The 15,192-nt window shown below is 35.2% G+C and overlaps 1 protein-coding gene across 3 annotated transcripts in view; it reads right to left on the minus strand.

Annotated features, from left to right (window-relative positions):
* Window positions 1-15,192, minus strand: part of LOC150092725 (single-stranded DNA-binding protein, mitochondrial-like) — a 117,630-nt gene that overhangs the window by 90,504 nt on the left and 11,934 nt on the right. For all 3 annotated transcript variants that reach the window (XM_090414673.1, XM_090414674.1, XM_090414672.1), the window contains exon 2: window positions 6,496-6,602. In XM_090414673.1, the coding sequence (XP_090270799.1) occupies window positions 6,496-6,567 (72 nt within the window). In that variant the 5' untranslated portion in view covers window positions 6,568-6,602. The remainder of the gene's footprint in view (window positions 1-6,495; window positions 6,603-15,192) is intronic.

The raw sequence follows: 15,192 nt of genomic DNA on the forward strand, positions 1-15,192 counted from the left end.
CTCCTACTGCAACACTACTACCATCAATTTTATCTACTGCCCATCATCACCAACAGTATTTTTTCTCTGTAAATTGCATGTGTTCTGAAGACCAATTTGTCTGTATGTGAGATGAAAAACCCAAGTTTCCAAGAGAGAAAAACCCTGCTACCTCCACATAAGATCGGCTAACTCACCTTCAATTGAAAAAGCCCATAAAAGGATTTCCCTCATCATGACAAGAATCAAACTCAGTTCTTTTCCAATCAAAGGGCACAATGTTCTGCTGTTCTTCAAATTACAGATGATTTTGTTGACTATATAGTTTAATTTTTACAGCAGAACCTTCAATGGAAAAAGAGAAGCATGAAAAGAAACAAAGCATTCTTCAAATCTACATATGTCCTTGTTCTAACATATAGAAGTGAATTCTGAATCCGAAGAGAGAATGGGTGGATGCTGCAAGAAACACAACATTAGAAGAACAAAGAAAAAAAAAAATGGTGTAACAGGGACAAGTATCAAACAATCAGGATGGATTTGAAATCAGAACACTTTCTTTACTTTATGGGGATAAATTTTGTAAATCAAAGCTCTCATGCACAAGATCCAAAACAAATAACAGACATGAAGGAAATGAGACAGACTTCTTAACTGGAATCAGACAAGATGCAGAGAATGAGGACACTATGAGTGAATATGAACTGTCTGGGAAGGTTCATGTTCTCCTATCCCCTACACCAGCATTTCCCAGATTTTTCCTACGACGAAACACTTGACAAATCCTGAAATTTTCATGGAACACCTTGGTTATTATGCAATGTATTAATAATTAATTATGGCATAATCATAAAGAATATTAGTACACTTATGCATACAGTGTGATATGTTGACAAATATAAAATTACATTTAAATCAGTTATCAATCACTGGACTAATGAAATCCTGTAGCATATTGTAGTTTCTTCAGGCCAACATCATTAAATTAATTTGTGCTGATTTTCATTGACATATCCCATTCTGATCACCAAAAATTTTAATATTATCATAAGTATTTACAAGTGAATGCAGAGTTTTTCTCCTGTGTGCTGGTAGTTTTCCCCTCCTTTTGTACATCCTAGATATCACTTTGTAGGCTGGAGGTGGATGAATCACTATCTGTTGCATCACAAACACCTTCAGAGATTTCTTAACACTAAAATTAAACAAAGTCCCTTGTCTCTTATTCATATTAAAATTTAAATCTGTATGCCTATTACTTTAAAAAAAATTATGGCACTACAGTTTCGAAGCAAGCACTTTCACCCTACAGTACAAACTTGCGAAGAAAGTATTCAGTATTACTAGATTTGAGAACCGGATACAGACTACCTTGATCTTCAATTTCAGTGGAAAAGTTTTCTTTATACTTCCTTGCTGATTGGTCACTAACATTTGCAACACAGATGTTATTTTGTTCAGTTTTGAGAACAGAGAATACGCTGCCCATTGTTGTAATCGGCTTGCAGGCAATTTTTATGACCAGTCATAAATAGCAGTATTCCCTTTCCCAAATGTTGAAAGATTTTGATGTGTGATGAATATTTCCATGTTTAAAAATATGTGGCTTGGTCACTGACATTTGCAACACATGTTATTTCGTTCAGTTTTGAGAACAGAGGATATGCCACCCATTGTTGTATTCGGTTTGCAGGCAATTTTTATGACCGGTCATAAACAGCGGTATTCCCTTTCCCGAATTACTTCCATGTTTAAAAATACACGGAACACAATTTGGGAAACCCTGCCCTACACTATCCAATTTGCATTCCTCAATCCATCTTCATACTCAACATTCCAGAACCAGAAATCACCCAAGTCAATCATCTCTGGCCCCTTTGCAACATCTTTTCATTCTTTTGAAAACCAGGCAACCAAATCTGTGCATAGTAATCCATGTGCAATCTGATCAAAAGCCTTATGTAATGTAATCATAACATTCTTACTTCAACATGTCAGTGTCCACTGCCTCGTTGTCATAATCCACCATGCTGTCCTCACAATTTTTGTGAAATGTGCCTGATATTTCAGATCATTACCCACCAAGTTTCCTCATCTCCTCCACATCCTCTAAGATATCACTACCAATGTTAAACTCTGCATCCCATCTTTGCTTCACAAAAATTTTAAAACCCAGTTTATTTCAAGTCCTCTTGCAAAGCTACAACATCTACTCTACTCCTCATAATTCTTCCCAACTTTGTATCATCTGCAAACAACTGCATATCACTATTCAAACCTTTCCCAATATCATTAACATATAAGTAAAATTGCAACAGTTCCAAAACAGGTTCTTGAGAACACTAATGACTTTCACTTCTGGGATATCATACACCCATACACAACTTGTTGATGCCTATCACATAGTCCACCTTCAATAAAGCCTACTAATCTACTATCTAACTCCCGTTACAATTTAATTACTAGCATAGGGTTATCTCTGAAAGTCTTTTGCAAAATCTAAATATACCACTCTGTATGCATCATCCTTGTCCATTACATTTGTCACTTTGTTATCATAAGTAAGTATATTGCAAAACTACGATCTTCCTTTAGCAAACCCAGTTTTGAATCCTGGTCCTCTTTAACACTTAATCATGACTTCCTATAATTTGATGCATTTACTCCTATTACCTCCCTTATAAAGGAGAATAATTTTCCCTCATATCAGATCAGATCACAGACAAAAAAAAAAAAATGGATGTAACAGAAATTGTAAAAGCATGATAAAAAGGTACATCAAAGCTGTTGTTAACTCCCTGGAACATTTCCTCAAAACGCATGGTAATATATCATCAATTCCTACAGCTTTAAGAACACCAAATTTACTCAATTCCTCATATACCTCCTGCTCACTCACCATTAGTGGCTGCTCCCCCTCTCTTGACTTCTGCTGTTGTTCAACTTTAGAAGTTCTGCATGATATTGCATTTATCAAGTTATCAAGGACCTTTATGGATTGCTCATCTAACATCAACTATATCTGCCTATATACTGGTAATGGAAAGAAGAATGGAGAGAATCATTCTAGGAATAATGGATAAAAAAGGAAGGAGCAGATTAGATCACAGATAAAAAAAAAAAAAAAAAAAAAAAAAAAAAAAAAAATTCTTCGATGCAATAGAAATTGTAAAAGCATCCAAATGGAGACGGGCAGAACATCTGGCTCAAGGAAGGGATAGGTGAACCAGAAAAATAAGAGAATGGAAACCAACTGGAAAAAGAAGACAACAACATTCCAAAAAAAAACAAGATGGGCAGATGAAATAGAAAAACTGGTGTAAAGAGATGAATAGTGGAAGCAGAAGACCAGGAAAATTGGAAGATCATGAGTGAGGACTTCATTCAGCAGTGGATCGAAAATGGCTGAGAAAGAAGAGGTCTGCCTCAGTGGTTATCATTCTACTATTTTCACTAATCAATATCATCGTTTCATGTATTGAAAGAGCTATCTATGTTTTTTTTTTGTATCATTAGTTAACTGCTGCTCATACTGCACTTTTGCTACCCTCGCTAAGCAAGTCACTTTTCTTGCTTGCTCTTTGTGCTCCTCATGCATATGACTATATTACCACCCACCCACTTATGCTGCTTCTATAATGTCCTCTTCTTCCAAACTGCATGCCTCACTTCCTCATTCATCCATTTCACACCACTTTATTTAAACTCCTGACACGTGGAATGCATTCAAACACTGCCTCTGCTAGATAGTTCCTGAGCAGGGTCCAATTGATCTCCTTCCCTCTATTTTCTCCTTCCATGATAAAGCTGCAAGCCATCTCCTCAGTTTGTCATAATCACCAGCCTTATTGTTCCATATTATGGGAAGTCATCACTCAAGTGATCACTTCATAGTCTCGTTTGCTACAAATGGAGGAAGATTTGCCACCTCATTTATAATTAATCTCCTCTGATTTGGATATTAACAGCATATTACAGAGGGCAAACAAAGAACCAAAGGTCTTGGATTTAATTATGATATCATCAAATTCAAGATCCTTGAGTGCCCTCACTTACGTACCACCTAAGGCTGTTTTAAAAAAATCAAGAAATTCATTCTCTTTGCCCCTAGATGCAGTCTCTTCATTCCAATCGACGACGACACCATAATTAAAATCACCCATAATAATCATCCTCGCCTCCTCACCCCACCTAAATGTTCTCCTGATATCTCTGGCTATCTCAATGCATTCCTGTTAACTCACACAGTGTCTCATTGTCGACCTAGACTCTGCCTGTTTTTTTCCCTTATCTTTTCTTTCACTCCCTTCATTCAGGACACTAACCTATCCATTCACAAGCTTTCTTACCATACTTTCCTGCTTCTCCACATATCCCTTGCTTCCTCTGATCCTCTATTCACTGCAGTCATTACTCTCCCTTTTACCAAAAAAGTCTCTCTCAAGCAGACTTATACCAAATCCTTTCAAATGTAGCCTGTCTCTCTTATGCAGCTCCATCAACCCAAATTCATCTCAGACATTCACAAAATGTACTCCTTTCTCCTCACACACTTCCACTAGCATAACCATTCATATTATCTTTTTATATAGGTGACACTGGGGTATCCATAACTATAGAATAACACGTATGTCACAGTAAATAACTTTATTATGTATCATAAGACATCATCAGCACAATTATTGAACAATAATAGGAATTCAATTTAAAAAAAAAGCGGTAGTGTGCATGCTTAAATTGGAATCCCTCTATGTATACAGTTGCATGTTCATGGATTAAAACTAATGAGCTGAATTATTTAAATTAAATTCAAATATAACATAAATTATTTAATACAATTGAGGATAACAATTTCCTAAACTTTTGGAATAGCGAGACAGTCATTCCAATTAAGATTAGGCCTATGAAGTAAGGCTTCAGTTTATATAAGGGGGGACCAGAAAGTAATCAATTATTTTTAATAGTTCATTTTTAACAGATTTTTTTTTTTTTAAATAACAAATAAATTATTAAATTTGATTTTTATTTAAATATTAGAATTACTTTTTTATTTAAAAAATTTTTTTTTTTTTAAATTTCAGATTATTTTTTTTTAATATGGCGGACTTTAAAGTTGAAGAGCAGCATTTACATCATTGCATGCTGTTTTTGTTTCACCAAGGAAAGAATGCTACCGAGGCTACCAAAATCATTTGCTCAACTTATGGAGACGTATTGAAGGTTAACAAATGTCAGCGATGGTTTAGGAGATTTGCAGAAAAAAATTTTGATCTCTCTGATCGTCCTCGATCTGAAAGACCTCTTACTCTAGATGACAATGCTCTTAAGACTCTCATTGAATCAGATCCAAAACAAACCATACAAAAATTAGCAGAGAAACTTAATTCATCATGGTCAACTGTCCAAGAGCACTTACATAAGAGTGGCAAGGTTCTTAAACAGGGTGTATGGGTACCACATGAACTGTCAGACGACAGTAAAATACAGAGACGGACGATTTGCAATTCATTGTTGACCAACTCCTTCAACTCTATAAAACTCAATTTCATGCCTTTTGCCATTAACATTTGTCTTCATTTTACTATTTCAATATGTTTCTTATTTTTGACATGTGTCAAAAGAGTTTCATAACACTTTTGACGTGCTCTCTCTCTCTCGCCACTCTTTGCATGAAATCTCTCATGTCAAATCTACCATTCAACAATGTCTTGACTGCCACTGTTCTTGTAATACATAATACAATCTATCAATGTAAAACTATCAGTGTAATCATGAAATATACACTAAAACAAATCACTTATCAATAACATGCACAATGCAAAACTACCAAACACCACCTAGTGGCCAAAAGATGCCTAGAAAGCTCAGAGAAGAACTCGGGATTTTCTCTGAAAATATTCTGCTCTTTTTTTAATTTTACATGCAGAGTAAAAAAAAAAATTGTTTGTTTTTAGTCTGCAAGGTTATAGAGCTCATGTTTTCAAAGAACATCTTAAAAGGAACGTTTTATATTTTATTACATCATAAAGTTTTTTTTTATCCTACGGAAACAATGCTTCTACAATTAATACCATTGTTTTCTGTTCTGCTAATGTTAGCATTTAATCCATGATTCACAATTCACTAGTAACAATAAACAAGTTCCTGACTACCAATGAGAATCAATAGTTCAAAATGGTGATATCTGGTAGTAGAACTCTTACAAATTAATGTAAAACAATCATAAAGCCTCTTCAGAATTCATGCTTTCTATTGGTTCAGTAAATCTTCATTTCTAGAGTTACTCATGCTCCTGACTAAGAATGAAGATCAAATAACATATTTTTTATTTTATGCTTTTTGTTTAAAATAATAAAAGCTGGATGATTTCATATAAGATCTCTGGGTCTCAGACAGTGTTGTACTGATGTATTTTGTAAAATGAGATTAAACAAAACTGAATATTTAAACAGTAGCTTAAAGAATATAATCAGGCTAACATTAAAAAGCATTTTTTTTTCCCCAAATTATTCTTACCTCTTTAACTGTAATTCTGTTTACTCTGGATATTACTCTACAAACAGATGAAATCAATGGAACTTGAGACATATTTTAGCTATTAAATGGACTTAATTTTGTCAATTCTGGAAAATAAAAAATAAAAATAAGTGAAATAAACTTTTGGAAAATTATAATTCATAGTCCCATGAATACTGCATAATCAAACACCTGAACAATCTGCACTTTGCATTTGCTATAAATTTATTAGTAACCAAACATGTCCAGAGTAGTGGTAGTAGGAACAAATGAGTCAAAAAAAAAAAAAAAAAAAAAAGAAAGAAAGAAAAGAAAAAAAGCACAGTGTTGGATAAGTTCTTGTTATTTTTTCATAAAGGAATGTGCAAAGCTTTCCTTAATTTCCAAGAAGGGAATATACCTTTTGTACATATTTTCAAAAATACTACAATTACAGGAGTAAATGGAACATTATACAGAGCAATACATAGTTTATATGTACCCCGTGAGGACATCATGTTAGAGGCTTAATGGAATATATACAGCATTCAGAAAGGATTAAAACTGATTTTAATGCTTCCAATATTTTGTTTCAGTCAATGAGACATCTTCAGGGATTACAAAAACACTAATATAACACATGGGTGACTCTAAAGTCCTATCTAGGTGGTGCACCATCTATAGGTGTTTGTAGGTGACCTAGGATGTAAGGTGGGATCTCTGATAATTAATGTTTCCCAAATTTTGGTAAGTTTACACAACTATCTTCTTCCTCTACGCGTTTATCCTGCTTCCAATGCAGGATCCACATGTTACATTTTGATGCGACGTTTTGTTAGTACAGCCCCCAACCGGTGCCGCTAGGGGAAGGATGTATTTTTTGACTGTAGGGGCGTGTGTTCACGGGGCCGGTTTGCAGGATGAAAAAACCCAGATAAACTTGGGGGGGGGACCCTGCTGTCCACACCCAAGACTGGCTAACTTGGCTATGGCTGAGAAAGATCCTTAAGCTCCTCAGGTTGTAGACAGGAATCGAACCTAGGACACTCCTTCCCCAGGCATATGGTTGCGAAGCGCACAGCCACTAGGCTAACCACAGATACTAAAAATAGTCATTCTTTTTTGAATTTACTATGGTGGAGCATGGTGTTTTTTTTCCAGGAGATCCTGTGGGTTGTATCCAAAACATAGTCTGCCAGGCTAGATTGACCATAATTGTGATTGCAGATGTATGATTTGGGTTCTTCTAAGTGGATGGTTGCTGATCTACAGACAGACAGGTAGATCAGCAACCATACACTTAGAAGAACATAAATTATACATCTACAATCATGATTATGATTATGGTCAATCTGGCCAGGCAGACTATGTTTTGGATACAACCCACAGGATCTCCTGGAAAAAAAACACCATGCTCCACCATAGTAAATTCAAAAAAGAAAGACTAATTTCAGAATCTGTGGCAGCACTCACAAATCAACCGAATTTAAATAATTATAGTTGCATAAAACTTCCCAAAATTTGGGAAACATTAATTATCAGAGATCCCACCTTACATCCTAGGCCCATAGAGGGCACACACCACCTAGATAGGACTTTAGAGTAACCCACGTGTTTCACTTAGTATTGGGTTGTATTTAGTGTGTGTTACATTCATTTTTTTGTAATCCCTGGAGATGTCTCAGTGACTGAGATGAAATATTAGAAGCATTAAAATTATATTTGTTAAATTAGGGACACAAAACACACGTGTTGAAAAGATTATTTTACTGATTAATAATAAAATAATAACTTTACGTTTCGACCCCTGTATTGAGGTCATCTTCAGAAGGATACATTCAGAAGTATAAGAACAAGCTACATGCTGTTGCATGTAGCTTGTTCTTATACTATAGCATGTTCTACATGCTATACAAGTAAATTACACCTACGTTGTTAACTAATCTTTTTTCTAGCCTGCCTTCTAGTGGAAAAAAAAAAAAAAATTAAAAATAAAATAAACAAAAATAAAAATAAAATAAAAACTACAATAAACTCTGCTAAAGTCCTCACGTACTAGGATTCTTCTGGAATTATACAGTTATGTTACGATTATCTTCTGGATTTGTACAGTACAGGTTGCTATTGAATGTTCAAAAAAAAAAAAAAAACTTCACTAGGTCTTGTGTTGAGATTTTTCTTCGTAGTTGCTATGAAGGTTGTAGATGGGTCCTCCACATTCTTGGAATTGTTAGACCATCATTTTTATTCAGATTCGGATTATGTTTGAACATTTCACGTGCTTCCTTGAATTTCCGCTCGAACCAGGTTTTGGTGTGGTGTAGGGACTTGGTACCTTTCCAGTCAATTCTGTGGTATGTTTGGAGTTGAATTGACTGGAAAGGTACCAAGTCCCTACACAGCACCAAAACCTGGTTCGAGTGGAAATTCAAGGAAGCATGTGAAATGCTCAAACATAATCCGAATCTGAATAAAAATGGTCTAACAATTCCAAGAATGTGGAGGACCTATCTACAACCTTCATAGCAACCACGAAGAAAAATCTCAACACAAGACCAAGTGAAGTTTTTTTTTTTTTTTTTTTTGAACATTCAATAGCAACTTGTACTGTACAAATCCAGAAGATAATCGTAACATAACTGTATAATTCCAGAAGAATCCTAGTACGTGAGGACTTTAGCAGAGTTTATTGTAGTTTTTATTTTATTTTTATTTTTGTTTATTTTATTTTATTTAATTTTAATTTTTTTTTTCCACTAGAGGGCAGGCTAGAAAAAAGATTAGTTAACAACGTAGGTGTAATTTACTTGTATAGAGTGCAACAGCATGTAGCTTGTTCTTATACTTCTGAATGTATCCTTCTGAAGATGACCTCAATACAGGGATCGAAACGTAAAGTTATTATTTTATTATTAATCAGTAAAATAATCTTTTCAACACGTGTGTTTTGTGTCCCTAATTTAACAAATATGAATGCTGATCACCGTGTAACCTTAAAAGAAAGAGCATTAAAATTAGTTTTAATCCTTTCTCAGTGCTGATAATATTCCATTAAACCTCCAACATGAAGTTTATATGCAAGTTGTCAATTAGCAGTTAGAATTAAAGGAAATACAAGAAGATGGACATTATCTCCACTCTTATTCAACATTTATATGGTTCACATTATGAAAAAAAGTGGCATTAGGCCCAATATTAGAATTGGACATGTCAAACTTAGTTCTTTGCTTTGTGCAGATGATGCTGTACTCCTAAACACATCTAGTGCAAGTCTCCAGGATTCTATAACTAAACTGAATAAAGCTTAACAAATTTGGCATGAAAATTCGCAATAAAGAGACAAAAATTATGAAAATTGGCAGGAACTTGGAAAATCTATAGAACAAGTTAAATATTTCATCTATTTAGGCACAGTTTCTAGGAGGATGGCAAGTTAAATCTGGAAATAGCAACAGAATAAGTAAACTGTCACGGGGGTAGCCAGTTGAATAAATTTATATGTTATAAAACAGAAATCCACCAAAACACCAAACTAGCAGTATACAAGACAAAGTTCAAACCAGTTTTAAGTTATGGATCTGAGAGTTGGGTTAGAAATAAAGCACTTGATCAAAGACTAGAGACCACAGATATGAAAGTTCTGAGAAAAGTTAGTTCAAGTGAACCGATGGCAAAATCATATTAAAAATGAATATATTAGAAAGGAACTTGACATTGTCAGCATTCAAGCATGCATAAGCAGAGTTCATCTAAGGTGGTATGGCCACTTAAATAGAATGGATAAGGGAAAGTTGGTAAAACAGGTGTTTGATGCCAAGATAGCAGGTAAGAGGCCCAGAGGAAGACCAAAGTCTAGGTGGATTGATTTAGTTAGAAGTGCTTTAGAAGCATGAAATGTTAAATATGAGAATATTGGAGTGCTCACAAGTAATAGACTAATTTGAAGGAAAATTGTTGATAGGAGATTAATAACAATGTAAACTTAATCATGTAGTGCTGTCATAGTAACCTGAATACCCTTTGAAGGTACATATCAGAAAATTGATGATGAAGATGACATATTTTCCCTTCTTGGAAATTAATCAATGATCCTACTGAGTCTAACAGTGAAAATTAGAATCTTCAAGTAGCTGGTAACTAATTTCCCCAATTTTTTTTTTTTTTGTGCACACATGTGCTAGAGTAATTTTCAAGAAGTTTCATCATCTTTTATTCAAAGCTATCAAATAATAAACACAACATTTCAAAAATAGAAACAAGTTCAATATTAAGAAACCTAAAAAGATAAAATTGCTTATGAACTAATTAACACAAATAACAGCAACAACAAAAATTTTTGCTGTAGCTCATGGTAAATAAATGCATGCATGCACGCGCGCACACACACACACACACAGACAGAAGTTTGATATATACTGTATATATACAACGTCCCAAAAGTCACTGCATATTTTGGTGTAACAGTGTGATTTTCATATAAATTTCATTACAAGTATATTTATTCTTTTTTTTTTTTTAACATAAAACATAAGTATTTGTAATGCATTAGAGATGTTTTTATAATTTTGATTAATTTTTTAATATTTTATTTTCTGATCCATAATTCATGCTGAAATGTTCAAGAGTGAATTTTTGTTATAACACCCTGCATCAGAGGAATGAAGCGTTGTGAAATTAGACAATGCTTTTCGATCGGATTTCATAGAATCAGTCATAGACAATGCAATCAGAGCACTTTTGAATAAGTTTAAAAGAACTGGATGGTCTGTGTGTGACAAGAGACGTGAACACCCGAGGATAGCGCGTCAAAGCAGTGAATCAGTTTGAGAAATGTTTGAAGCGAATCCAACATTATCAGTTAGGATAGATCTTGAGAATTTCTAGTCACAAACTGCACAAAGGCTAAACATACTCAATTGTTGCATGACCTGCATGAAGAAGATTATCCAGTTTGAGCAGCAATGTGTGCAGAAAGTGATGATCAAATCCAAAAAAATATTAAATCTTTGAAAACCTTTGTCTAATTTCGCAGCACTTCATTCCTTTGATGTGGGATGTTATAACAAAATTTCACTCTTGAATATTCATCATGAATTATGAGTCTGAAAAGAAAACATTAAAAAATGAATGAAAATTATAAAAACATCTAAAAACATCTCTAACACATTACAAATACTTATGTTTTATGTAAAAAAGAATAAATATACTTCATAATGAAATTTATTTGAAAATCACACTGTTTCACTAATATATGTAGTGTCTTTAGGGAACACCCTGTATATATATCAGCAGATATCTGCAGAGATTACTCATTAAGAAATGTCTACCATAACGATAGCTACTTATGTTCATCATAACCTCTGCTCATTATTGATCACTGTGCATACATGAAAAAAAAAACTCATTCCCTTGTTTCAGCACATCGTCTATACAACTGATTTTCTCCCTTACACTCTCTCTCATTCTCATGCTGTGAATAATCTTTTCTGTATTTATATGGTAAAATACCTCTCACAACTCACATGCCTATACTATCACCTTCTCTTTATCACGCTTTGCTTCTTTCAACACCTATCCTCATGCTATGTTCCATGGCACTAATACGATATTTGAGTAATTCATCTTTGAATCTTTTTCAGTTTTTAAATCATTACTGAAATATGGTGAAGCAAATCTCAACACACTATTTCATAATGTATTCAGATGTTGCACTGGTCATATATCACAAACTGCACACAGTAAACATTTAACACTGAACTTCTACTCTTCCTCTCCATGTTCAGACTACTGCTTCTACTATTCTAACCCATACAACTGCTCTGAGTGAGTCATGGAAATTATCCTCACCAGCATGAAGGCCTTCAAAAGCTTCACCTACTCAAAACTGTTCTTTCCAAGCCTTGGTTTAATAAAACATGCACTAAAGTAGTAAAGAAAAAAATTCAGCTAACTACAGGTGGCTTGCAACAGGAACTCCATTTTCATACTCAGCCTATGCAAGAGCATGCAATAAATGCAAGATAATCATCTGCAAATCCAAATATGATTTCATAAAGGACAAGGGCAGAAAACTTGCCTCCTCCAAATGAAAGCTGTGACTTCTGGTCCACTGCAAAGGTCACTGGACACAACTTTTTTTTCTCCTGTGCTTTCACCTCTCTCTCTCTCAATCCAGATGGCACCACTGTTGCAGCATCTAATGATAAAACTGATAAGTTAACATTGATAGCAAAAAAGTGTTGCATTTAAGTCAGAGCCTTTGGGAACATCCCTGTTCTTGATGATAAGGCCAAGATAGCATACCTCCCACTCTGACTTCGTAGGCTTGTTTGGACAGAAAGTTTTTTAATAAATACAGGAAGGTGTCATCTGAGACCTAGGTTATAGAGGTCTTTTTAATATGCCATAACTTCAGGCTGTGTCAGAACTTTTCTCCATGTCAAAGAAAACTGAAACCATATGTTTTTATTTCAGGAATGCATCCCTTATACAAGTTTCTAAAATGGACCAAATGGTTTAAAGTTGAATGATGTTTATGAAAGCCACACTGCATACAGAGAACATCGCTACTTTCTAAATACCAGAGTAGTCTATAGTATGCCCACACTTTGTAGAGCTTCGCTTGGCTTGGTGTCAAGAATAGTCGATTCATGCTGAAGGGGAGAAAGAAATGAAGGACGTACGAATTGATCGCCAACACATGAAATCACTTGCTTTATAGATAAAATTTTCCACTTTAAAAACTACAATGATCATAAAAGAGAAGTTAATTTTCTGACGTGTAATAATAAACAACTCATCCCAGAAGACGGATTGATTACCCTATTATCGGAATGGATTCTCCTTTTTGTGACATGTGCAGAAGTGTCAAAGGGTCTCAAATCTGTGGGCGTACTATAGCATATTTCAACTAAGCTATATTAACTATTAACATTACTGACTTAACGGGTGAAGCAAAAGCTTTTCATATTCCCGGCTATCTTGAGAGAAGCTGTGAGTTGAGAAAGTTTATGAGCTAATTACTCGCCCTGAGTGGGCTAGGAAATTAATCCTCAGTGTTGGGGTTGAGGATGGCTTTAGGTCTTTTGTGCTTAGAGTAGTCCATTGCATCATAATCAGCAGCCAGTTGGATCAGTCTGTTAGGGTGCACAGTTGCTTTTGAGAAGAATTTGGTTGCTATAGTCTGCATGAAAGTATGAATATAGGGGACCTCCGTGTCCCGGTGCAGTTGGACAGTTCGGATGAACCATGGGGCACCCAGGATCATTCTGAGACATTTGTTCTGGATGCATTGTAATTTGATAATATTCGAGTTTGAAGTATGACTCCAGGCCGGTGAGGCGTAGATGAGTATTGGACGAACCATCGGTTTGTATATAAGAAGTTTGATTCTGGTGCTCAGCTTACTGTTTCTGTTTATTAGTGGGTAGAGCTGGGCTATGGCTTTTGATGTGTTGGCACAAAGATTGTTGATATGTGAACTAAAGGTCAGTTTTCTGTCTAATATTACACCAAGATATTTGATCTGTTTTCCACTGAATTTTTGTGTTAAATAGGAGAATATCTTCTTTAGGAAGCAGTGATCTTCTTGAAAATAGAACGGCTATGCTCTTCAGAGGATTCACTAGGAGTCGGCATTTGGCTAAATATTGTTCGATTTGCAGTAGGTTTTCTTGCAGTTTCTTGATGGCTAGGTGAGGCTTTTATGATCTGGCCAATATCGCTGTGTCATCAGCTTAAAGAGCTTTAATTGAAGATAATGGGTTGTGTGGTATATCATACAAGTATAAGGAGAATAGGATTGGTGTTAGTAAGGACCCTTGTGGAACTCCAGCCAAGATGTGTTTTTGTGTCGAGACTACTCCACACAGCCTTACTTGCATGCGCCTATCGTAGAGGGATGCCTTTAAAAGTTGAATGATTCCGATTGGTACACCAGATGATATTAGTTTGTATAGCAAACCATAATGCCAAACCTTGTCAAATGCACTGGCTAAGTCAAGGAAAACAGCCCCAGTGGACGCCAGTTAAAACCTGTGATGATGTGTTCTACCAATCTGCGTATTTGTTGCGTGGTGCTATGCAACTGTTGGAAGCCAAGCTGCTCCTCAGGTAGGATATTTAATCGGAGTAGTGAATCTTGAAGCCTGGTAAGAATTACCTTCTCGGCAATTTTGCCGAGATTAGAGATGAGACTGATTGGTCTGTAATTTTGAGGCAAACTGGGATCTTTTCCAGGTTTATGAATTGGTATTATGCATGCCAGTTTCCAGTAGGAAGGGAAATATTTGCAGTGAAGGATGGAGTTAAATATATTTGTTAGACGAACAATAGCTTTATGTGGTAGAAGTTTTATAACTTTGTTGGAGATACCATTGGGTCCAGGAGCCTTTTTATTCTTGAATTTCTGAATAATAGCATATATTTCAGCAGGTGAGGTGGGTACAATTTGCGTGGAATGTGTGAGAGCTGAATTGAGCGAATATCTGACGTTACGGTGGATCTTGTATATATGACTAATATCGAGGTGGTCATATGCAGCTTTGCATTGTTTTTCGAAATGATTTGCTATTGCTTCAGCTTTATCAGCATCAGTGTGGATGAGACCTGAATCTGTTTGAAGAGGGGGAAGAGGTTTATTTCTGTTTTTAATCTTTCAGATAAGATTCCATACAGAGTGGTTGTCAGTGGAGATGGGGGTCAGTTTTTCTTCCCAGA

The sequence above is a fragment of the Typopeltis vanoorti genome, chromosome 25 (assembly GCF_054136105.1).
Source record: "Typopeltis vanoorti isolate ZY-2024b chromosome 25, IOZ_Tvanoo_1.0, whole genome shotgun sequence".
Classification (NCBI taxonomy): Eukaryota; Metazoa; Arthropoda; class Arachnida; order Uropygi; family Thelyphonidae; genus Typopeltis; species Typopeltis vanoorti.